The 24994-nt window shown below is 48.8% G+C and overlaps 1 protein-coding gene across 1 annotated transcript in view; it reads left to right on the top strand.

Annotated features, from left to right (window-relative positions):
- The window catches only part of LOC132836226 (solute carrier family 22 member 6-A-like), a 37989-nt gene extending 13478 nt beyond the window's left edge, over positions 1 to 24511 (top strand). The window contains exons 5-10 of the mRNA XM_060855556.1: positions 5276 to 5399; positions 8567 to 8682; positions 9469 to 9683; positions 12047 to 12155; positions 12774 to 12977; positions 24198 to 24511. Coding sequence (XP_060711539.1) covers positions 5276 to 5399; positions 8567 to 8682; positions 9469 to 9683; positions 12047 to 12155; positions 12774 to 12977; positions 24198 to 24291 — 862 coding nt within the window. The 3' untranslated portion in view covers positions 24292 to 24511. The remainder of the gene's footprint in view (positions 1 to 5275; positions 5400 to 8566; positions 8683 to 9468; positions 9684 to 12046; positions 12156 to 12773; positions 12978 to 24197) is intronic.
- The last annotated feature ends 483 nt before the right edge of the window (positions 24512 to 24994 follow it).

Below are 24994 nucleotides of genomic sequence, written 5' to 3' on the forward strand. Positions count from 1 at the left end.
TGGAGCTGAGGTCGGCAGAGCTTTTGTCTAATCTGTTGGTTCTTGGATCTTCTAGGCTCAGACTATCATATCTTGCTTGGTGCGTGACCAATCCTGTGTTACAGCTTCACCAGCTTGGGAGCTTACATTCAAGTGAGATCCTGCTCTGTTCTCCTGCATTCCAAACTGAGCCAGGATTGATTCCTTGGCTTGTTGACGATGGGAAAATAAGGAATTTGTTCTTTATTCATTCGTGAGCTGAGGGCATCACAGAGCATTTATCACTCATCACTGGTCGCCCCCTTGAGAAGGTGGGGATGAGCGGCCATCTTGAACCGCTGCAGGCCGTGTGCTGTGGGTAGACCCACAGGGAGAGAAATCCAGGATTTTGACCCAGTGACAGATTACTACCTCAATGGAATTAATTTAGGTAAAGGGGCAGTACAGAGAGATCTGAGTGTTCTTGTACACCAGTCAATGAAAGCAAGCATGCAGGTACAGCAGGTAGTGAAGAAGGCTAATAGCATGCTGGCCTTCATAACAAGAGGGATTGAATATAGAAGCAAAGAAGTGCTTCTGCAGCTGTACAGGGCCCTAGTGAGACCACACCTGGAGTACTGTGTGCAGTTCTGGTCTCCAAATTTGAGGAAAGACATTCTGGCTATTGAGGGAGTGCAGCGTAGGTTCACGAGGTCAATTCCTGGAATGGAGGGATTACCTTACACTGAAAGACTGGAGTGACTGGGCTTGTATACCCTTGAGTTTCGAAGACTGAGAGGGGATCTGATTGAGACATATAAGATTATGAAAGGATTGGACACTCTGGAGGCAGGAAACATGTTTCCGCTGATGGGTGAGTGCCGAACCAGAGGACACAGCTTAAAAATACGGGGTAGACCATTTAGGACAGAGATGAGGAGAAACCTCTTCACCCAGAGTGTGGTGGCTGTGTGGAATGCTCTGCCCCAGAGGGCAGTGGAGGCCCAGTCTCTGGATTCATTTAAGAAAGAGTTGGATAGAGCTCTCAAGGACAGTGGGATCAAGGGTTATGGAGATAAGGCAGGAAGCGGATACTGATTAGGAATGATCAGCCATGATCATATTGAATGGTGCTGCAGGCTCGAAGGGCTGAATGGCCTACTCCTGCACCTATTGCCGATTGTCTATTGTCTATTGTCTAAGGAACAGCCGATAGATTTCCAAGTCAGGATGGGGAGTGGCGTGGAGGGAAGTTTGCGGGAATGTGGTGATATTCCCATGCATCAGCTGCCCTTCCAGATGGTAGAGATTTCCCCGTCCCTAGTTGCCCCTTGAGAAGGTGGGGGTGAGCTGCCTTCTTGAATCACTGCTGTCCACCTGCTGTGGGCAGACCCACAACACCCTGAGGGTGTGGAATTCCAGGATTTTGTCCCATTGACGCTGAAGGAACAGCAAGATATTTCCAAGTCAGGATGGTGAGTGGCTCGGAGGGGGAGCTCGCAGGTGGTGGTGTTTCCATGTATCTGCTGTTCTTGTCCTTCTAGATGGAAGTGGTTGTGGGTTTGGAAGGTGCTGTCTGAGAACCTTTGGTGAACTTCTGCAATGCATCTTCTAGATAGTACACACTGCTGCTACTGAGCATCGATGGTGGAGGGAGTGGATGATGGTGAATGTGGTGCCAATCTATTGGGGGCTGCTTTGTCCTGGATGCTGTCGAGGGTCTTGAGTGTTCTTGGGGCTGCTCTCATTTAGGCGAGTAGGGAATATTCCGACACACTCCTGACCTGTAGATGGTGGACAGGCTTTGGGGAGTCAGGAGGTGAGTTACTCACCGCAGTTTTCCTAGTCTAGCATCAGCACAGCTGATTTGAGCTGTAGATCTGTCCGAAATCTATCCCATTTAGATTGATGGCATTGCCATATAACACAATACGCAACTGACCCTTTCTCCTCACAAGGATGCAACCACTATGAATATCATTGAGAGTCATAGAGATGTACAGCCTGGAAACACATCCTTTGGCCCAACTCACCCATGCCGACCAGATAGCCCAACCCAATCCAGTCACACCTGCCAGCACCCGGCCCATATCCCTCCAAACCTTTCCTACCAGCCAAGAGACATTCACTGAAAATTCCAACTCCATTGAGACCCCAATCGCTTCTGCTTAAAGTTAAGCCTAAAAAGTTTTTTAAAAACTAGAAAACCTGGTGAGTGAGCTGGCCACACCCAGCCAGGCTGCTTCTATTGTTCCAACTTTTAAAAGAAACCAAGGCCTCAGAGGCTGTTGACTCAAATGGTCTTCAGCAGGGAGCTTGGTACCTCTGACTTACAACCTCTCTTCAGATAAAATCAGGATGAAATAACCTCTTGATAGCCACAGCACTGTGACACCACCATTTGGCCCATACCCTCTAAACCCTTCCTATTCATAACCAAGGAGGGAGAAAATGTGCCCATTATTATGAGGAGTATTGACACTGACGAATCTACATTACTCCAGAGACTGTTAGGAGCACTCTAGCCTGGGATCAATCTCACCCAAGCCTTAGGAATGTGTGTCATTTACGGGGATAAGCATTTATACTTCTACATCTATGACTGTCTAAGTTAACCAATTCTTCACTCTTTATTGAATATGCTTAGTTTTGATAATAAATATGTTTATTAAGAAGACCCAACTGGTTTACAAGCTAGGTATTTAATCTTGAAAACTGGAAGAAGCGTCTGTAGATTTTATGCAGGTCTGGATTCAACACTCACTTAAGAAGTCCCAAGGCAACTATCAAATCAGTATAATCTTCCCAGACTGTAGGACTGCTCTCTCATTAGACAGAGAGAGAGATGACTGGGATTCCTAATGAAGGGCTTATGCCCGAAATGTTGAATTTCCTGTTCTTTGGATGCTGCCTGACCTGCTGCGCTTTTCCAGCAACACATTTTCAGCTCTGATCTCCAGCATCTGCAGTCCTCACTTTCTCCTCAGTGGTTTAACCACACCTCAGGTGAGGAGGAGAGGCTGAGAAGGACAGTCCCTCATGGTAACCTTAACCGGTAACAGGAATTGAACCCACGACACTGGTGTCCCACTGCTTTGCCAACCAACCGTCCAGCCAACTGAGCTGAACCGGTGCCCACCCTGACTGCATACTGCTAGGCTGCCACTTCCACTAGATGGCGTGAGACACGCGTGGTGGTAGAAGAGGTTTGGGACATTGGACAGTGGGATTCCCTCAGTGTGACCAAGTTGGCAATTACTTCACTCAACAGTTCTGCCCAACTTGGTAACACGCTCTTCAGATGGTAATAAATCGGGCTGCGCAAGATTGAGTGGTCACGGTTTCTTCTTGACGAATCAGGAATGATTCCCAAATTCTCCGGGCGGACTGGCTTCCTACCCTTTCCCGGTGTGACTTCCCCTTTTTGAGTTGCTTGGCCCCGGCCGCTACAGACTCTCCTGAAGGTAACTGCAGGGGCAGAGCTGGCTTTGCCAGAATCCTGTCCCACCCCCATCGGAAAAGAGCTGACCCAGTCGCAAGTTCAGACTCCATGTCCTTCCTCACCCTCCTCTGCACCTGTCTCGTTTCCAGCCTCTTGCCTGTTGCCAAGGCTGAGACAGGGGGCAAGACATGGAGACTCCTTCCCCCTTCCCCTTGGGTGTGATTGAGGCTGGAAGAGTCGCTGGGATCCCACTTTTCCCATAGGTCACAAAGCCCAAGACAGGTCCTTCTTCCTGTTCCCAAGATGAAAGGCCTTCAAGATTTATCAGTTGGGTGTTCTAAATAAACATATTTATTATCAAACTAAACACATTCAATGAAGACCTAAGAATTGGTCAGGAATGTATAAGTATAAATGCTTATCTGTGTAAATATCGCCAAAACACACATTCAAGGGCTTGGATGACAGTGCTCCAAACAGTCATTGGAGTAATGTAGGTTGCATTCATACTGAGTGTAAATAGCTGCTGTAATGGTAATAAACTCCACACTGTCTACTTGACAAGTCTCTTCTAGCTAGACCTGAAAGATGGCTACCTTTATCCACACCCGATCACTTTGGGCATGAAGGATCCTCCACACAAAAAGCTGACTTCATCCCGCTCAATAGTAGAGCTTCTACAATTGACAAACCACCCAGGGGCTTCCACTCCTAATTGCTTTTTATCAACCCCCCGCTGACTGGCGGAGGGTGTGTCGTTGCTGGATAACACCGGGGAGATGCCTATCCCAAAGTGCCAACTGGCTATCAAAGGGCCTCCTAGTTGAGATAGGTGACAGCTGACACTGGCAGAATAAATGATAGTCATAGAGTCATACAGCACGGAAACAGACCCTTTGGTCTAACCAGTTCATGCCTCATGATCCCAAGCTAAACTAGTCCCCCCTGCCTGCGCTTGGCCCATGTCCTTCCAAACATTTCCTATTCATATCCTTATCCAAATGTCTTTTAAACATTGTAACTGTACCCACAATCCACCACTTCCTCTGGAAGTTCATTCCACACACAAACCACCCTCTGGGTAAACATTTTGCCCCCATATCCTTTTTAAATCTCTTTTCTTTCATCTTAAAAATGTGCCCCTTGTGTTGAAACGCCCATCCTAGGGAAAACACACCTATCATCAACTCTATCTGTACCCCTCATGGTCGTCTCTCAATGTCCTACGCTCCAGGTGATGGTGGGGAGGCAGTGGTGGAGTGGGGGGGAGGTGATGATAGATGGAGGGAAGGTCTAGGTGAGCTGATAGCCCAGTGGTATAATTGCTGGGCTGTAGATGCAGCTAATGTTCTGTGGACCTGGGTCCAAATCCCACGGTGGCAGGTTTTGAATTCAATAAGAATCCGGGAATTAAGTGTGCAATGATGATCAGGAATCCATTGTCGGAAGAACCCATCTGGTGTCCTTTAGGGAAGGAAGCTGTCATTCTTACCCGCTGAAAATGTGTTGCTGGAAAAGCGCAGCAGGTCAGGCAGCATCCAAGGAACAGGAGATTCGCCGTTTCGGGCATAAGCCCTTCTTCAGGAACGTCGAATCTCCTGCTCCTTGCTGCCTGACCTGCTGCGCTTTTCCAGCAGCAACACATTTTCAGCCCTGATCTCCAGCATCTGCAGACCTCACTTTCTCCTCGTCATCCTTACCCGGTCTGGCCTACATGTGACTCCAGACCCGCAGCGATGTGGTTGATTCTTGACCCAACGTGGTATGCCCTCGTCCTGTGAATGACATCAAAAAAAAGGGAGAAAATAGCACTGATCGTACTGCTGTCGAACAACTGACCTAGCCCTGATGAACTGTGTGAGTTTTTACCCATAGGTGGTTCCCGGAGTCAGCCCGATGGCTCATCCTGAATGGCAAGGCCGACGTGGCTCTGAAACATCTCCAGCGGGTTGCAAAACTGAACCGCAAGGAGGAAGATGGGGAGAAACTCACCACTGCTGTAAGTGCCACCTTTAAAACTTAAATCACACATTGTTCTCCCCGACTAGCGCACTATGCACCTGCTGTTTGATGGGTCAGCACTCTCATTGCCTGAGGGAGAAGTTTGCGAGTTTAAATTCTGCCACCGAGTCTCAGAAATCTTGGCCAGCACTCCCAGTGCAGTGAGAAAGTGCAGTCCTCCTGAAATCCTGCCTCTCAGATGCAGCCCGCAGACAGATAGAAAAGATTCCACAATGCTATTTTGAATGACCTCGACCTCTCTAGTGTCCAACGACCAGCATTGGGGCTAGAAAGGCAGTGAAGCTCAATGGACTGAATGGCCGACTCCTGTTCTTACATTCCTGGTCAGCATATACGGTCACAGAGATGGACAGTGCAGAAACAAGCCCTTTGGCCCAACCTGTCCATGCCGATCAGATATCCTGAATTAATATCGTGCCATTTGTTCGCACTTGGCCCATATCCCTCCAAACCCTTCCTATTCATGTCCCCATCCAGATGCCTTTTAAATTTTGTTCATTGTACCAGCCTCCACCACTTCCTCTGGCAGCTCATTCCACACACGCACCACCCTCTGTGTGAAAAAGTTGCCCCACAGGTCCCTTTTCCCCTCTCACCCTAAACCTATGCCCTCTAGTTCTGAACTCCCCCACCCCAGGGAAACCTTGTCTATTCACCCTATCCGTGCCCTTCATGATTTTATAAACCTCTATAAGGTCAGCCACCAACATTCCAGGGGAAATCGCCCTGGACTATTCAGCCTCTCCCTATAGCTCAAACTCTCCAGCCCCTGCAACATCTCTTTGTAGCCCTCAACAACATCATTAAAGCAGTCAATTTGGTCAGATACACATTGCCCGTTTATGGGATCTTTCTGTGTTGGGATATCTGCCCGGCAACAGCAACCACGCAATGTAATGCTGTTGAGGTAGTGAGAGAAGCAACAGGAGGTCTCTTTACGCACAAAAGCAATTGTGTGTGTGTGTGTGTGTGAGTGAAAAGGGGTCAGCCGAGTGGGCCTCACTGATATGTTAACCTGGTCCAATTAGGGGGGGAGCCCTGGCTGACAGACATTAACAGGAGTGTCCGGGGTTCTGCTCACTCTGAGAGCTGAGGGAGCTGGGTCAGTGTCAGGGACTCTCTGTGTGTAGCTAAAGAGTGAAGGGATACCGGCCTCGGTGCAGTTATTTCAGTGCAACACGTCATTTTCTGCTGAACGCCTCGCCTGCTCTGATTGTGAATTGTCCACAAGGAGGGCCGCACACTCTCAAACGTTTCATTGCTTGCGTTGACTGTCATGCTGTGACAGACTAAATGGCTAAACACGTTCGGCTGGAATCCCTGTTGCTGTGCCATTATCACAGGTCGTTAGTCCGTTTTATCACAGAGTTCAATTGATGGCTTGGTTAAATTATTCACAAGAGAGTTCTCAAAGCCTCCTCCCTCAACTTTCCCAATCATCCAACTTTGCAAACCCCAAACCATTTCAATACGTCATTGACTTTCAAGTACTTTGTAACATTCTGAGGAAATGATAATGTACACTTTCGTGCTTAAAAGTACATAAAGCGTGGTATGGGGTAGACTGTAAAGTCACCCCACCAACAGAGCACAGAATCCAGGCCCATCAAGTCTGCATCGACCCTCCTACTCAATCCACCACATCCCCATTACTCATGGCCAATCCACCTAACCTGCACATCCCTGGGCGGTATAGACTGGTTCATGTTCAACTCCAGTTTCCTCAACTTTGGAGGAACCCCCGCACAGACACAGGGCGAATGTGCAAACTCCACACAGGCACTCGCTTGAGGCTAGAGCTGAACTTGGGTCCCGGGCGCTGTGAGGCAGCAGTACTAACCACTGTGTTTGCTTCAGATTTCCAGAATCTGCCGTGTTTCATCTTTGAGCACATGGGGACTTTGTTCTGAACCTCCTTTGCACCCGTGCGTGGGATATGAAAGAAAATCCATCGTTTGATCCCTTTATTCCAGCCTCAGGCAGCCGTCCCCCAGCAATATTCTCCATTTCTGGCACATCTGAACATTTCCTTTTTTATGTTTAAAAGCAGCAAATACATCATCCTACATTTCCTCTCTGTCTGTTGCACTCTCAGTCGATTGAAATGAAAGTCTTTTCCTGCAATGTATTTTTATTGTCACAAAACCTTTCCAACTTTTTTATTCTACTTCAGCCTAATATCTAAACTGTCCTGCAAAACCCTGATTTACCTTCAGCTACTTAAAATCTTGATTAAACTGTAGACTCATTGAGTCATACAGCACGGAAACAGATCCTTCAGTCCAATTACTCCATGCCGAACATAATCCCAAATTAAACTTGTCCCACATGCCTGCTCCTGGCTCATATCCCTCCAAACATATCCCCTTCATGTACGTACTCTCATGTCTTTTAAACTGTACCCACATCCACTACTTTGTTGAGGGTGGCACAGTGGTTCAGCGGTTAGCGCTGCTCCCTCACAGTGCCAGTGACGCAGGTTCCATTCCACTGGTGGCTGTCTGTGTGCAGTTTGCACGTTCTCCCCCTGTCTGTGTGTGGGTTTCCTCCCACGGTCCAAAGACGTGCTGGTTAGGGTGGATTGACCATGCTGAGTCACCCACAGTGACCAGAGATGTGCAGACTAGGTGTGTTAGCCATGGGTATAATGCAGGGATAGGGTGGGTCTGGCGGGGGGGGGGAGGTGGAATGTTGTTCAGAGAGTTGGTGTGGATTCAATGGGACCAATGACCTGCTTCCATAGTGTAGGGATTCTATGATTCCTCATTACACGTGGAAACCACCCTCTGTGTAAAAGCATTTACCTCTCAAGTCCTTTTTGAATGTCTCCTCTCACCTCAAGTGCCTCCTAGCCTTGAAATCCCCCATCCTGAGGAAAAGACACCATTAACTCCATCCATACCTCTCATGATTTTATGAACTTCTACACGGTCACCCCTCGACCTCCTACGCTCCAGTGGAAGAAGTCCCAGCCTTCTTTTATATCTCCCTGGCTCATCAAGTAACTTTCTCAGCCAACAAAACCCACTCTGCTCTTCGGTGCTTAGTAAGATTGAGTCACGGGTTGATCATAAGCCTGGATGCTGCAAGGAACAGGGACATGGTCAATACTGACGTGTCATAACATTGTGTGTATTCCCAAAGATCCTCAAGTCCAGCATGGAAAAGGAGATATCAAACGTCAAGGGAAAATACAGTGTGCTGGACCTGTTCAAAACACCCGTCATGTGCAAGACAGCCTACTGCACTATGCTTGTTTGGTAAGTTATCGAATAATGGCATTTGACATGCTTGACTTTATTGGTCAGGGGATTGAGTACAAGAGTCAGGATCGTCATGTTGCAGCTTTATAAGACTTTGGTTAGGCCGCACGTAGATTGCTACATTCAGTTCTGGTTGCTACATTACAGGAAGGCTTTGGAGAGGGTGCAGAAAAGGTTTACCAGGAGGCTGCCTGGATTCGAGGGTATGAGCTACAGGGAGAGGCTAGGGAAGCTCAGGTTGTTTTCTCTAGAGAGTGAGGGGAGACTTGATAGAAGGCTATAGCCTTACGAGATGTGGAGATTGGGTTGATGGGTCACGGCAACTGTTTTATACAGAGAGTGTGTGGAATGAACTTCCAGAGGAAGTGCTGGATGCAGGTACAGTTACAACATTTAAAAGACATTTGGATAAGGATATGGATAGGAAAGGGTTCAGAGGGAGCAGGCAGGTGGGACTAGGTTAGTTTGGGATTATGATCAGTATGGACTGGTTGGACAGCGGTTAAGGCCCAGGGACAGATGAACTTCCCTCGGGGACATTATTGAACAACATGGATTCTTAACAACAATCTGCATACACTTAGGTTCACATTTTAACTCCAGATTTTTATTGAATTCAAATTTAACTATCTGAAAAGGCGGATTCAGAGCCATTAGCGTTAGCCTCCCAGGCATTAGCTTGAAGTTCTGAAATGCCAGCCCAGAGGCATTGCCACTACGTCACCACCTCTTCATATGCGACTTTGATCAAACTCATCCTCAGCCATCTCCTTCCTCTGCCAGGTTTTCAACCAGTTTTGCCTACTACGGGTTAGCGATAGACCTGCAAGGATTCGGCGTTGATATTTACCTCATCCAGATCATTTTCGGAGCCGTGGACATCCCAGCAAAGCTCATTGGGGTTGTGACGTTAAGTTATATCGGCCGCCGGTTCACACAAGGTACCTCCCTCATCCTTGCGGGGAGCATCATTATCACAAACATCCTCATTCCAAAAGGTGAGGCCTATACGTTTTCCACATCCCTCACTTTCCAATGGGCCTCAGATTAAACGCGGGGAGGGGTGTCCTTTCCGGGAAGATGTGGGAGATTTACTTTAGGTGGTAACATTGTGACTTTGTGGCGCAAAACCTGACTGAAACACCCGGCAGTGCACAGGAGGATCCCAGAAGTGGTATCGACAGGACACTTCTCTGACCTGAAGGGGTGTCTTCTTTCCCCAGGCATGTTCAAGGATTGTCCCAGCCCAGACCAACCTTGCTCTCCCTGTCTGCCTTGACGTTACAAGACTCAATTTCCTTGGGCATCTGTGCATTCATGATAGAGGATCAGTGCTGAGCTTGAGGCCTAGCTGCCAAAATAGCACCAACCATACACACTAGAATATCTCTGAGGAGATGCTTCCAGCCTGGCTTAGATCTGACTCTGGTGTATCTGTCTCGGCTCCTCTGGCAAAGAAAGACCAGGCAATAGAGAGGCCATTACACGGCCGTTGCTAGGCTATGAAGGTGTCAATAGTCTACTGAATGTTTGTGCTGAGAGAGGTTCTCTCTACGGAGGCTCCAACTGGCCACTTCTAGCCCATGGAACCCAGCCAAGATTTTATCTCCCTCGGTGCCAATGTGTTAAAGTATTCAACAAAGGAATCTGCCTGAAAATGTCAAGCAATTTATTAAACCATTGCTTCTCAAATTATTTTCTACTTTAAGTCTTGGACGTAATTGCAGGCACAAGCTAAAACAAAGTGATAAAGCAACGTTCAGTTGGAAAACCTCAATATTATTGGTCAATATTGCATCAGGCCAACTTGTGTTTTGAAATAAAAATGTTTAATGAAGCTCATTTAGATTTCAGCCAAGTTCTGGATCGTCCCCAGTGATGCCTCTCTCTATCCGTAGCCACACAAATGTTGTAATTCGCCCAGCTCCCCAATTTTTCTCAAATGTCTCCATCTCCCTTCAGCTCACACCAACATTCTCTACTCCATTCCATCCCTCCAAACTTCACTCGCTCTCTCACTCTGCACCAGCCTCCCAACCTCAATGCGTCCACTGACCAATCCCGGTCTCCCTTATGTTGCCTTCTGTCTAGTCGTCACTGCCCGTAAGGCAGAGTTGCTATGTTAGAGTGAGCAGACAGAAGCAGAAACCAGGGCATCTAAAGAGTCACACTTTCCAAGATCAGGCTCCTGGTTTCTCAGTCTGTGACTGAGTTGACCATTCCGGCCTTTTCCGTGTGCCAGTCAGATTGGAGCCGGGCTGAAAGAATCTCTGTGGGGATATTCCAGTGTGCGCGGTTGGTGCCATTTTGGCAACCAGGCCTCAGGCTCGCCACTGTCACACCATCTTCTATCCCAAATGCACGACACCAGAGGCACAAGGAAATGGAGTCTTATCTTGCAGCATCAGTATTCAGAGGGAGAGCAACGTTGCTCTGGCCATCAGACCATCCCATTTGAACGTGCTGCTGAAAGTTGTTTCTGAGGCTGAGGGGGGGGTCATCACCCATCACCTTTGGGTGGCTCAGTTGTCAGCACTGCCGCCTCACAGCTTCAGGGGCCAAGGTTCAACTGCCTGTGTGGAGTCTGCACGTTCTCCCTCAGTCTGCGTGGGTTGCCTCCTTCCATAGTCCAAAGATAGTTTGGCCACGCTAAATTGTCCACAGATGGGCAGGCTAGCCGGATTACACCTAGCAAAGGCAGGGTTACGGGGATAGGATAGGTGGGTGTGGGTGACATGTCTTTTGGAGGGTCGCAATGGGCTGAAAGGCCTGCTTCCACACTGTAGGGATTCTATAATTCCTTGCTGCTCAGCAATATGTGTCTAGGCTTCCACCCTCCGGAGTGGGGAGAGTCTGGGAATGCTTCCATTATTATCCTGTATTCCAGCAAAGCCTAATGCAAACCAAAGGGACAACAAGTTATCTTTTACTTTAGCACTTTAAGGCTCAATATTGAGTTCAACAACTGCAGCAGATGAACTTTGTCCTCCATTTTGCTTACCGCCATTGTCTTTCAGTGGATCTGATCCAACTTCCTCTGCCAACACCAGTCATTAACACCGACATTTCATCTCTATCGCTTCTCTACTGCTATTGGCACTCCCTTGGCCTCTTGTTCACCTCGCTCCTTTATCTTCTTTCCCTACGGTCTGAAACCCACCCTGTTTCCAGCCCCCTCCAGTTCCATCCCAGAGGTCAACTCTGTTTCTCACTCGCTGTACCGATTCCACCAGGCCGTGCTGAGTTTCTGCAGCACTTGTCGTTATTTCCCTCCCTGGGCTCCAACGTGAGCAACGTTGCTCCATCGAAGGTCCACTGTTATTGGCCGCTGACGTTCCCATTTCTCCATCCCTCCCTACAGACATGCAGACCCTCCGGACGTCATTCGCTGCTATTGGGAAGGGATGTCTCGCAACTGCGTTCAGCTGCTGCTACCTCCACGCTGGTGAACTCTACCCAACTGTGGTCAGGTGGGTCCTCCTGTTCTGTGCTACCACTGAGGCCATCAAAACTGGACTGAGAGATCGAGTGACATTCTTGGGGCAAAAGATAGAAAGATGCTGAGATAGAGGATCAGTGTGAGCAGCATTCAAAAACACTTTGCCGTTAAGATGCGTAAGGTAGGGCTCCCTGAATGGTCTCCTGGATAAAGGAGCTCCTTAATGCACTGCTGGGCCTTCACTGAATAGAAGTGTCCAAGCCAGGATGTGTCTTATGCTGTATGTAGGAACAGGAGTAGGCCATTCAGCCCATTGAGCCTGATGATCATCACCTCAATGCATCTCCCTGCACCACATCCCCATTCCTTAACATCACCCAGCCTCCAGAAACCTACCTCAAACCTGCTTAACTGTTGGCCAAATGGGGTGCTCGGTGCTACTGGAATGAAAATATATAAGTCCTGGACAGCCCAGGTGAGAAAGTTGTTAGATAAGGCTGCAATAACTACCAGGGTCTTGCCAGGGTGAACTAGACAAGGTCCTCGCTAATGCTAGGAGATTATGGTAAGCGGGTGTCGGCGCCTTCATAACAATGGGATGGGGGCAACGATCTAGGAACAGCCTCTGATGCTCTGCTTGCCTCTGTAGGCAGACAGGAATGGGTCTCGTGACCACCATGGCCCGCATAGGAGCGATGGTGGCCCCGGTTGTGAAAATAACGGGCGATTACGTTGCGTTTCTGCCGATGGCGACGTACGGCGGCATGGCGATCATCTCCGGAATTGCCGGCTTTCTCCTTCCAGAGACTCTCAATGTCCCATTGCCAGACACCATCGAGGAGGTGGAGAGCAGGTCTGTAACACCTAACAATTTTCTCTTCAGCTTGCATTGTTGGTTGACCTGCCATGGATGTTGGAGAATATTGGCCTCCCCACACTTAAGCCATTGTATTGACTGACATTCCCACTTCCCACCACTGCAGGTTCTTCAACAGATCACCCTGTCTGGAACTACTCATCAGGGATTCAGAGCTGTTTCCCTGGAACTGTGACCTCGATACCTTTACTCTCTTAGCAACGTTTTAGACAGCTGACCACACACTACATCACGGAAGTTCAATCTGGATAAATGCGAGATATTGCATTTTGCTCCAACAAATCAGGGGCAGGGCTTATACAATTAACGGTAGGGCCTTGGGTAGTGCTGTAGGACCTAGGGATGCAGGTACATAATTCTTTGAAGTTTGCATCACTTATAGACAGGGCAGTCAAAAAGGCATTTGGCACATTTGCCTTCATTGCCCAGTCCTTTGAGTACAGGAGTTGGGATGTCATGTTGGGTTTATACAGGACATTGGTGAGGTGTCTTCTGGAGTACCATGTCCAGTTCAGGTGACCCAGTTATAGGAAGAATATTATTAAGTTGTATAGGGTTCAGAAGAGGCTTACCAGGATGTTGTTGGGTATGGAGCGTTTGATTTATAAAGAAAGGCTGCGACTTTTTTCACTGGAGCGTAGGAGGTTGACATTATAGAGGTTTATAAAATAGTGAGGGGTATGGATAGAGTTAGGGGTGGCTGTCGTTTCCCCACAGTGGGGGATTTCAAGATTAGGGGAATCGCTTTTTAAGGTGAGAGAGGAGAGATTTAAAAAAAGACATGAGGAGCAACCGTTTTATACATGGGGTGGCTCGTGTGTGGAATGAACTTCCTGAGGAAGTGGTGGGAGTGGGTACAGTAAAAAGACATCCAGATGAGTACATGAATAGGAAAGGTTTGATGGTCATAGAGTCATGCAGCACGGAAACATGCACTTTGGATGCTGCCTGAACTGCTGTGCACCATTGATCCAGAATCTGGTTTCCAGCATCTGCAGTCATTGTTTTTACCTTGGTCTAACCAGTCCAGGCCACATAACCCCAAACTAAATTAATCCCACCTGCCTGCTTGGAGGGATATGGATCAGGCAGGTGGGACTAGCTAGATTTGGGATTATGGTTGGACCGAAGGAACTGTTTCCGTGATATATGACTCTCACTTGGTTTCTACTCTCCAGCTCAGTACACTTTGTTCACTCTTACCTGGTCAACTTCATCTTTTTTCCTTCATGTGGGGGCATTGGAGGGGTGGGGGGCGTCACTGTGTTTGTTGCCCACCCTTAATTGCCCCTGAACTGGGTTGGGCATTTCAGGGAGCATGTTCCTGTCGATCACATTACTGTGGACTGGGAATCCCATGCAGTCCAGACCAACTGAGGATGGCAGGATTCCTTCCCTGAAGGACATTATTGAGCACAATGTGTTATTAGATGGAAGTTTCCGAGTCACCATAAGTGATTTTGTTTGTTGGATTTAAGCTCCACAAGTCGCTTTGGCGAGATTTGAACCTATAATCCCCAGCTGGCTTCTCGGGATTACCAGCAACGTCACCACGACACCGTCAGCTCCCAATCCCACACGACATTACCTCTGAAGTCACTCAAGGATATTCCTGGGCCCCTCCTCTTCCTCATCCACACATAGGATGTGAGGTGAATTCCAGGTGTATGTTGAATTCACCAGCCCTCTTGGTACTGCCTTAGTGTTACCAGAATGCTTGGCTAACCTCTGTCCTTGGGGGGCAGAACTTCTCTGAGTTGAACGATAGGAAGACGAAAGTATTTGAGTCATAGAGATGTGCAGCGTGGAAACAGACCCTTTAATCCAACTCATGCATTCCAACAGAAAACCTAAACTAACCTAGTCCCATTTGCCACATATCCCTCCAAACTCTTCCTATTCATGTACCCAATCAGATGCCTTTTAAATGTTGTCATTGTACCAGCCTCCACCACTTCCTCTGGCAGCTCATTCCATACACGTACCACCCTCTGTGTGAAAAAATTATCCCTTAGGTCACTTTTAAATCTTTCCCCTTTTACCTCAAACCTATGCCGTCTGGTTTTGGACTCCTCTACTGAGGGGAAAAGACCTTGGCTGTTCACCCTATCCTTACACCTCATGATTTTATAAACCTCTATAAGGTCACAATAGCATCATTTAAGATGTATCTAGACAGATACATGAAGAAACAGGGAGCAGAGGGGTACAGACCCTTAGAAAATAGGCAACAGGTTTAGAATGAGGATCTGGATCAGCGCAGGCTTGGAGGGGCCGAAGGGCCTGTTCCTTTCTTTGCCTTTGTTAACCCTTCAGCCTCCGAAGCTCCAGGGAAAACAGCTCCGGCCCACTCAGCCTCTCCCTCCAGCTCAACCTCTCCAACCCTGACAACATCCGGGTAAATCTTTTCTGAATCCTTGCAAGTTTCACAACATCCTTTCTATAGCAGGGAGACCAGAACTGAACGCAGTGTTCCAAATGTGGCCTCACCAATGACAATGTCAGCCGCAACATGGCCTCCCAACTCGTAAGGATCTTCTGCTAATTCCAAATGCCCCTAGCCATTGACTCAACTCTCTGCCCCAGCCACCATCTCAGATTGAGCTAAACAAATGATACCTGCGGTGTCCATTTTGAGTCTGAGCTACCCAGCTCACATCCCAATCACATTAAAGACAGCCAACTTCCATCCCTGCAACACCGCTCACCTCCACCTGTCTCTCAGACCACCCATCACTGAAACCCCCTTTCCACACCTCTGGCACCTTGAGAATTAACATTCTAATGTCCTCCGCCGTTGTACTTAAATTTGGAGCTTTGTGGCTTCACTCCTCCCATTCTCCATCACCTCTTTACCCCTACAGTTCATGACCAAACTCACCATTCCTCTGACCCCTGTGCATTTCTCTCTCTACACAGGCCATTGACTAGGACCCATTCATTAAAATTTCCTTCCAAACTCTTCCAACTCCCATTCCTCGTTTCCTCATTAAAATTGCTTCAGTTTCCTGGTCAACATTCCCAGTATCTTTTGGCTTGCTCTTGTGATGATGCCCAAAATGTCTCGGGACACGCTTCGACATTTGTAGGGTTGTGTGAATGCACAGTTTGTTAGGACTGTTGACCCTATGTCGATAGTTCGTCCACACAACAAAGCAAACGCTCGCAGTTGAGATACATCATCACCCCAGCTTCCATCAAAAGTGAAGACAATGGGCTGAAGTCGAGCTTCGGGAAACAGCAAGTCCCACTGGAAGTATCTGACTCCATACGTGTCCTTTTCATTTAAAGTGGGGTTTTAAGACCGAGGTGATGAGCTGTCTAGTTGGAAAGCCAGTGAAGGAAACAGGTTGTGAGGCCTTGGGGGTGGGGGTTTTGCTTAAAAGTTGAAACAATAGAAGCAGCCTGGCTGGGTGTTGTCAAGTTCCCAAACACAGAACCAGGATCTTCAGTTTTCGCATTCGGCAGTTATTGTTGGGGTCTTGAAGAGGTGGAAGCTATTTTTTTCTCCTTCTCTCAGTTACAGCCAAACACTTGGGATCTCGGCCTACTACAGAGAGTATCTGTTTTCTGAATTTGCCTTTTGCTAAAGGACGTAAGTATGGGATGTTACTGTATTGGAACAGTTATTGGGGTTTAGTAGTCTATTATGCTGTTAAGTTTTCCTGTCGAGCTAAGTTAATCCAAGTTCCTCTTTCTCTTGTTGTATTTGATTAGGGGTTTAGATAGGGTTGACCATGAGAACCTTTTTCCACGTATGGAGTCAGCTATTACGAGGGGGCATAGCTTTAAATTAAGGGGAGGTAGGTATAGGACAGATGTTAGGGGTAGATTCTTTACTCAGCGAGTCGTGAGTTCATGGAATGCCCTGCTAGTAACAGTGGTGGACTCTCCCTCTTTATGGGCATTTAAATGGGCATTGGATAGACATATGGAGGATAGTGGGCTAGTGTAGGTTAGGTGGGCTTGGGTCGGTGCAACATCGAGGGCCAAAGGGCCTGTACTGCGCTGTATTTTTCTATGTTCTATGTTCTATGTTCTTTCAGCTCACCTCCTCAGCCTGAGAGCACATAGTCTGTGTCACATTTCATCACAGAGTCCCGACAGTGTGGAAGCAGGCCATTCAGCTTATCGAATCCATGCTGACCCTCTGAAGAGCATCTCACCTAAACCCACACCATCTCTGTAACCCTGAATTTCCCACAACTAACCCACCTAACCTGCACATCTCTGGACACTATGGGACAATTTAGCACGGCCAATCCACCCTAACCTGCACATCCCTGGGCACTATGGGACAATTTAGCACGGCCAATCCACCCTAACCTGCACATCCCTGGGCACTATGGGCAATTTAGCACGGCCAATCCACCCTAACCTGCACATCCCTGGACACTGTGGGGCAATTTAGCACAGCCAATCCACCCTAACCTGCACATCCCTGGGCACTATGGGACAATTTAGCATGGCCAATCCACCCTAACCTGCACATCCCTGGACACTATGGGGCAATTTAGCACAGCCAATCCACCCTAACCTGCACATCCCTGGGCACTATGGGACAATTTAGCATGGCCAATCCACCCTAACCTGCACATCCCTGGACACTATGGGACAGTTTAACATGATCAATCTAACCTAACCTGCTAAGGGACTTAGATATGATGTAGAGCTGGGCTGAGGAGTGGCAGATGGAGTTCAACCCTGTCAAGTATGAGGTTGTCCATTTTGGAAGGACAAATAAGAATGCGGAATACAGGGTTAACGGTAGGGTTCTTAGTCAGGTGGAGGAACAGAGAGATCTTGGGGTCTATGTTCATAGATTTTTGAAAGTTGCCACTCAGGTGGATAGAGCTTGTCAGAAGGCCTATGGTGTATTAGCGTTCATTAGCAGGGTCGTGAGGTGATGTAGCAGCTGTACAGGACTTTAAGTTAGGCCACATTTGGAGTACTGTGTGCAGTTCTGATTGCCTCACTTTTAGGAAAGATGTGGAAGATTTGGAGAGGGTGCAGAGGAGATTTACCAGGATGTTGCCTGGAATGGAGAATAGGTTGTACGAGGATAGGTTGAGAGTTCTCGGCCTTTTCTCGTTGGAACGGCGAAGGATGAGGGGTGACTTGATAGAGGTTTATAAGATGATCAGGGAAATAGATAGAGTAGACAGTCAGAGACTTTTTCCCCGGGTACAACAGAGTGTTACAAGGGGACATAAATTTAAGGTGAAGGGTGGAAGGTATAGGGGGGATGTCAGGGGTGGGTTCTTTACCCAGAGAGTGGTGGGGACATGGAATGCGCTGCCTGTGGGAGTGGCAGAGTCAGAATCATTGATGACCTTTAAGCGGCAATTGGATAGGTACATGGATGGGTGCTTAAGCTAGGAGAAATGTTCGGCTTAACATCGTGGGCCGAAGGGCCTGTCTGTGCTGTACTGTTCGATGTTCTATGTTCTATCCCTGGACATTATAGAGAAATTTAGCATGTCCAATCCACCCTAACCTGCACATCTCTGGGCACTATGGGGCAATTTAGCACTTCCATCCCCCATCACGAAGGACTCAAAGCCCTCCACTTCTTCCTTTCCCGCCGCACCAACCAGTACCCTTCCACTGACACCCTCCTTCGACTGATTGAACTGGTCCTCACCCTGAACAACTTCTCTTTCCAATCCTCCCACTTCCTCCAAACCAAAGGAGTAGCCATGGGCACCCGCATGGGCCCCAGCTATGCCTGTCTCTTCGTAGGATATGTGGAACAGTCCATCTTCCGCAGCTACACTGGCACCACCCCCCACCTTTTCCTCCGCTACATCGATGACTGTATCGGCGCTGCCTCGTGCTCCCACGAGGAGGTTGAACAGTTCATCCACTTTACCAACACCTTCCACCCCGACCTCAAATTTACCTGAGCCGTCTCAAATTTCTCCCTCCCCTTCCTAGACCTCTCCATTTCTATTTCAGATGACCGACTCAACACAGACATTTACTATAAACCGACCGACTCCCACAGCTACCTAGGCTCCACCTCCTCCCACCCTGCCCCCTGTAAAAACGCCATCCCATATTCCCAATTCCTTCGCCTTCACCGCATCTGCTCCCAGGAGGACCAGTTCCAATACCGAACAACCCAGATGGCCTCCTTCTTCAAAGACCGCAATTTCCCCTCAGACGTGATCGACGATGCTCTCTACCTCATCTCCTCCACTTCCCGCTCCTCCGCCCTTGAATCCTGCCCCTCCAATCACCACCAGGACAGAATCCCACCAGTCCTCACCTACCAACCTCCAGATACCTCGGATCATCCTTCGTCATTTCCGCCACCTCCAAACGGACCCCACCACCAGGGATATATTTCCCTCCCCTCCCCTATCAGCGTTCCGGAAAGACCACTCCCTCCGCGACTCCCTCGTCAGGTCCACACCCCCCACCAACCCAACCTCCACTCCTGGCACCTTCCCCAAGAAATGCAAAACTTGCGCTCACACCTCCCCCCTCACTTCCCTCCAAGACCCCAAGGGATCCTTCCATATCCGTCACAAATTCACCTGCACCTCCACACACATCATTTACTGCATCCGCTGCACCCGATGTGGCCTCCTCTATATTGGGGAGACAGGCCGCCTACTTGAGGAACGTTTCAGAGAACACCTCTGGGACACCCGGACCAACCGACCTAACTGTCCCGTGGCTGAACACTTTAACTCCCCCTGCCACTCCAAGGACATGCAGGTCCTTGGACTCCTCCATCGCCAGACCATGACCACACGATGCCTGGAGGAAGAGCGCTTCATCTTCCGCCTGGGAACCCTCCAACCACAAGGGATGAATGTAAATTTCTCCAGCTTCCTCATTTCCCCTCCCCTCACTTTTTCTCAGTCCCAACCCTCAGACTCAGCACCGCCTTCTTGACCTGCAATCTTCTTCCTGACCTCTCCCCCACCCCCTCTCCGGCCTGTCACCCTCACCTTAACCTCCTTCCACCTATCACATTCCCAACGCCCCTCCCCCAAGTCACTCCTCCCTACCTTTTATCGTAGCCTGCTTGGCACACCCTCCTCATTCCTGAACAAGGGCTTATGCCCGAAACGTCGATTCTCCTGCTCCTTGGATGCTGCCTGACCCGCTGCGCTTTTCCAGCAACACGTTTTTAAGCTCTGATCCCCAGCATCTGCAGACCTCACTTTCTCCTACTCAATTTAGCACGGCCAATCCACCCTAACCTGCACATCCCTGGGCACTATGGGACAATTTAGCACGGCCAATCCACCCTAACCTGCACATCCCTGGGCACTATGGGGCAATTTAGCACGGCCAATCCCACCCTAACCTGCACATCCCTGGGCACTATGGGACAATTTAGCACTTCCATCCCCCATCACGAAGGACTCAAAGCCCTCCGCTTCTTCCTTTCCCTCCGACCCAACCAGTACCCTTCCACTGACACCCTCCTTCGACGACTGAACTGGTCCTCACGCTGAACAACTTCTCTTTCCAATCCTCCCACTTCCTCCAAACTAAAGGAGTAGCCATGGGCACCCGCATGGGCCCCAGCTATGCCTGTCTCTTCGTAGGATATGTGGAACAGTTCATCTTCCGCAGCTACACTGGCACCACCCCCCACCTTTTCCTCTGCTACATCGATGACTGTATCGGCGCTGCCTCGTGCTCCCACGAGGAGGTTGAACAGTTCATCCACTTTACTAACACCTTCCATCCTGACCTCAAATTTACCTGAGCCGTCTCAAATTTCTCCCTCCCATTCCTAGACCTCTCCATTTCTATTTCAGATGACCGACTCAACACAGACATTTACTATAAACCGACCGACTCCCACAGCTACCTAGACTCCACCTCCTCCCACCCTGCCCCCTGTAAAAACGCCATTCCATATTCCCAATTCCTTCGCCTTCACCGCATCTGCTCCCAGGAGGACCAGTTCCAATACCGAACAACCCAGATGGCCTCCTTCTTCAAAGACCGCAATTTCCCCTCAGACGTGGTTGACGATGCTGTCTACCTCATCTCCTCCACTTCCCGCTCCTCCGCCCTTGAATCCCGCCCCTCCAATCACTACCAGGACAGAATCCCACCAGTCCTCACCTACCAACCTCTCGATACCTCGGATCATCCTTCGTCATTTCCGCCACCTCCAAACGGACCCCACCAAGGATATATTTCCCTCCCCACCTCTATCAGCGTTCCGGAAAGACCACTCCCTCCGCGACTCCCTCGTCAGGTCCACACCCCCCACCAACCCAACCTCCACTCCTGGCACCTTCCCCAAGAAATGCAAAACTTGCGCCCACACCTCCCCCCTCACTTCCCTCCAAGACCCCAAGGGATCCTTCCATATCCGTCACAAATTCACCTGCACCTCCACACACATCATTTACTGCATCCGCTGCACCCGATGTGGCCTCCTCTACATTGGGCAGACAGGCCGCCTACTTGAGGAACGTTTCAGAGAACACCTCTGGGACACCCGGACCAACCGACCTAACTGTCCCGTGGCTGAACACTTTAACTCCCCCTGCCACTCCAAGGACATGCAGGTCCTTGGACTCCTCCATCGCCAGACCATGACCACACGATGCCTGGAGGAAGAGCGCCTCATCTTCCGCCTAGGAACCCTCCAATCACAAGGGATGAATGTAAATTTCTCCAGCTTCCTCATTTCCCCTCCCCTCACTTTTTCTCAGTCCCAACCCTCAGACTCAGCACCGCCTTCTTGACCTGCAATCTTCTTCCTGACCTCTCCCCCACCCCCTCTCCGGCCTATCACCCTCACCTTAACCTCCTTCCACCTATCGCATTCCAAATGCCCCTCCCCCAAGTCACTCCTCCCTACCTTTTATCGTAGCCTGCTTGGCATACCCTCCTCATTCCTGAACAAGGGCTTATGCCCGAAACGTCGATTCTCCTGCTCCTTGGATGCTGCCTGACCTGCTGCGCTTTTCCAGCAACACGTTTTTAAGCTCTGATCCCCAGCATCTGCAGTCCTCACTTTCTCCTACTCAATTTAGCACGGCCAATCCACCCTAACCTGCACATCCCTGGGCACTATGGGACAATTTAGCACGGCCAATCCACCCTATCCTGCACATCCCTGGGCACTATGGGACAATTTCGCATGGCCAATCCACCCTAACCTGCACATCCCTGGGCACTATGGGACAATTTAGCACGGCCAATCCACCCTAACCTGCACATCCCTGGGCACTATGGGACAATTTAGCACGGCCAATCCACCCCAATCTGCACATCCCTGGGCACTATGGGACAATTTAGCACGGCCAATCCATCCTAACCTGCACATCCCTGGGCACTATGGGACAATTTAGCACGGCTGATCCACCCTAATCCAAGCAGACACGTGGAGAACGTGCAAACTCCACACAGACAGTCACCTGAGGATGGAATCGAACCCAGGTCCCTGGTGGTGTGAGACAGCTGTGCTAACCCTAGTGCCACCGTACAACCTATGGAAAGCATTTTTCAGCTCACCTCCTCAACCACAACCTGCCAGCATATGGTCTGCGCGACATTTTAACCACCAAAGTAAGAAGAATGCTATACTTGGCTTCAGGAACTGATGTTCCCTTTAGCTTATTCTGCCCTGGGCACTGCAATGTGTAGTTGGTTAGGTCCAGGGTGCTGCAACACCATATATGCAACACCTTGGTGGGAACATTGGTCAGGATGCTTGGTTAGAAAGATGGAGGGCGAAACCAGCGGGATTTTTACTCCATGATTACAGTCTAGAGAGACTCCCACTGGATAGTCCACAGAGTTGAGGAGAAACCTCTTCACCCAGAGAGTGGTGAGTGTATGGAATGCTCTGCCCCAGAGGGCTGTGGAGGCCAAGTCTCTGGATACTTTCAACAAAGAGATGGATAGAGCTCTTAAAGATATTGGATTCATGGGTTATGGGAATGAGGCAGGAACAGGATACTGATTGTGGATGATCAGCCATGCTCATAATGAATGGTGGTGCTGGCTCGAGGGGCCGAATGGCCTACTCCTGCACCTGTTGTCTATTGATTGTGCAGGAACAATCCTATTCAGACTGAGAACCGGCCCATTGACATTACACTCACTCCTGAAGGATTGTCACTGTTATGGGTCAGACCAAACTCCCTCAAAAGTATAATAAGAAGGTAGCCTAGACTCTAACATTTTTTTATTTGTTAAGGTAACTGCGTTCCTGATGCAATGCAACTGGTTAAACTAATCGATGTTCAGCAAAACACAATTTATTCAAACACTATAGTTAAAATACAACATAGAACATAGAAAAATACAGCGCAGTACAGACCCTTTGGCCCTCGATGTTGCACCGATCCAAGCCCACCGAACCTACACTAGCCCACTATCCTCCATATGTCTATCCAATGCCCGTTTAAATGCCCATAAAGAGGGAGAGTCCACCACTGCTACTGGCAGGGCATTCCATGAACTCACGACTCGCTGAGTAAAGAATCTACCCCTCACATCTGTCCTATACCTACCACCCCTTAATTTAAAGCTGTGCCCCCTCGTAATAGCTGACTCCATACGTGGAAAAAGGTTCTCATGGTCAACCCTATCTAAACCCCTAATCAAATACAACAAGAGAAAGAGGAACTTGGATTAACTTAGCTCGACAGGAAAATTTAACAGCATAATAGATTATTTTACTACTAAACCCCAATAACTGTTCCAATACAGTAACATCCCATACATACATCCTTTAGCAAAAGGCAAATTCAGAAAGCAGATACTCTCTGTAGTAGGCCGAGATCCCAAGTGTTTGGCTGTAACTGAGAGAAGGAGAAAAAATTAGCTTCCACCTCTTCAAGACCCCAACAACAACTGCCGAATGCAAAAACTGAAGATCTTGGTTCTGTGTTTGGGAACTTGACAACACCCAGCCAGGCTGCTTCTATTGTTTCAACTTTTAAGCAATTCCACCCCCCCCCCCCCCAGGTCTCACAACCTGTTTCCTTCACTGGCTTTCCAACTAGACAGCTCATCACCTCAGTCTTAAAACCTCTCTTTAAATGAAAAGGACAAGGTATCCTCTTTAAACAACATCATTGTCACATTACTTGGGCGCGGTGACTCCAGAAGAAGAGTCGGGGGGTGGGGGTGCGATGAGAAAGACTACAGATAAAAAAGCAATACCTTCTAATCAATGGTCTATGATGTGTTCATACCCAGAGCCAAAAGAGGAACTGAGAAAGATGCAGAGCTGAAGAAGGACGAAATTCCACTACAAGAGACGCACATGTCAAAGATGGAGCAGACCATTTAACCAAAGAAGGGATGGTCTCAATAACTCAGCAGCTCTCTCAAATGTAATGTCCCAGAGGGAAATCTAAACTAGTCACACTTGAAGATGAACGTACTGTCATTTGAGGTAAAAAAAAAGACTGGTCAGACCACAGTGTGTCATCCACAAGTTTTTGCTGGTATTTCCTTCGTTCACTTTTTCATGTTGTGTTGGATTCTCAACCAGAAAGATTTCTGCTGCTAAATAATGAGGTGATTGATTCGCAGCCATCACAAATCTGAAACACAGGAAATGAATGTTGCGGAATCTGCTGTTTGGATATTAAAGCACTGGGTTTACATTGGCCTGGAGACCGGGATTACCTTTCAGTTTCCCCGCACGATTTAGGCTCCAAACTCTGTAGGGTAGGTCGTTTGCACTGACAGATTTCCTGGCCAGCAGTCAGCCTGACTGGGCAAGCTTGGCTTCCAACTGGGGAGGGAATTTTCTAGAGAAGCCCACACGACAAGGCCGGCCCCATCTGGCTGGAGGGAGGGTGGCGCTGATGGCTATGATCTCTGACTCCTTTGGTGGATGGTTCACACATGGGCATTTGCCCGGGTTTTGGGTGGGGGGGTGGGTTTAGGAATCTTGGGTGGTGGGACATGTTCCCCTCCTGGCCCCAAAGCCCTAGTATAACGATATTCCTTTACCTGCTGTCCCATAAGCCATGGTATAAAGATAT

This window comes from Hemiscyllium ocellatum, chromosome 46 (assembly GCF_020745735.1).
Source record: "Hemiscyllium ocellatum isolate sHemOce1 chromosome 46, sHemOce1.pat.X.cur, whole genome shotgun sequence".
In the NCBI taxonomy this organism is placed as follows: domain Eukaryota; kingdom Metazoa; phylum Chordata; class Chondrichthyes; order Orectolobiformes; family Hemiscylliidae; genus Hemiscyllium; species Hemiscyllium ocellatum.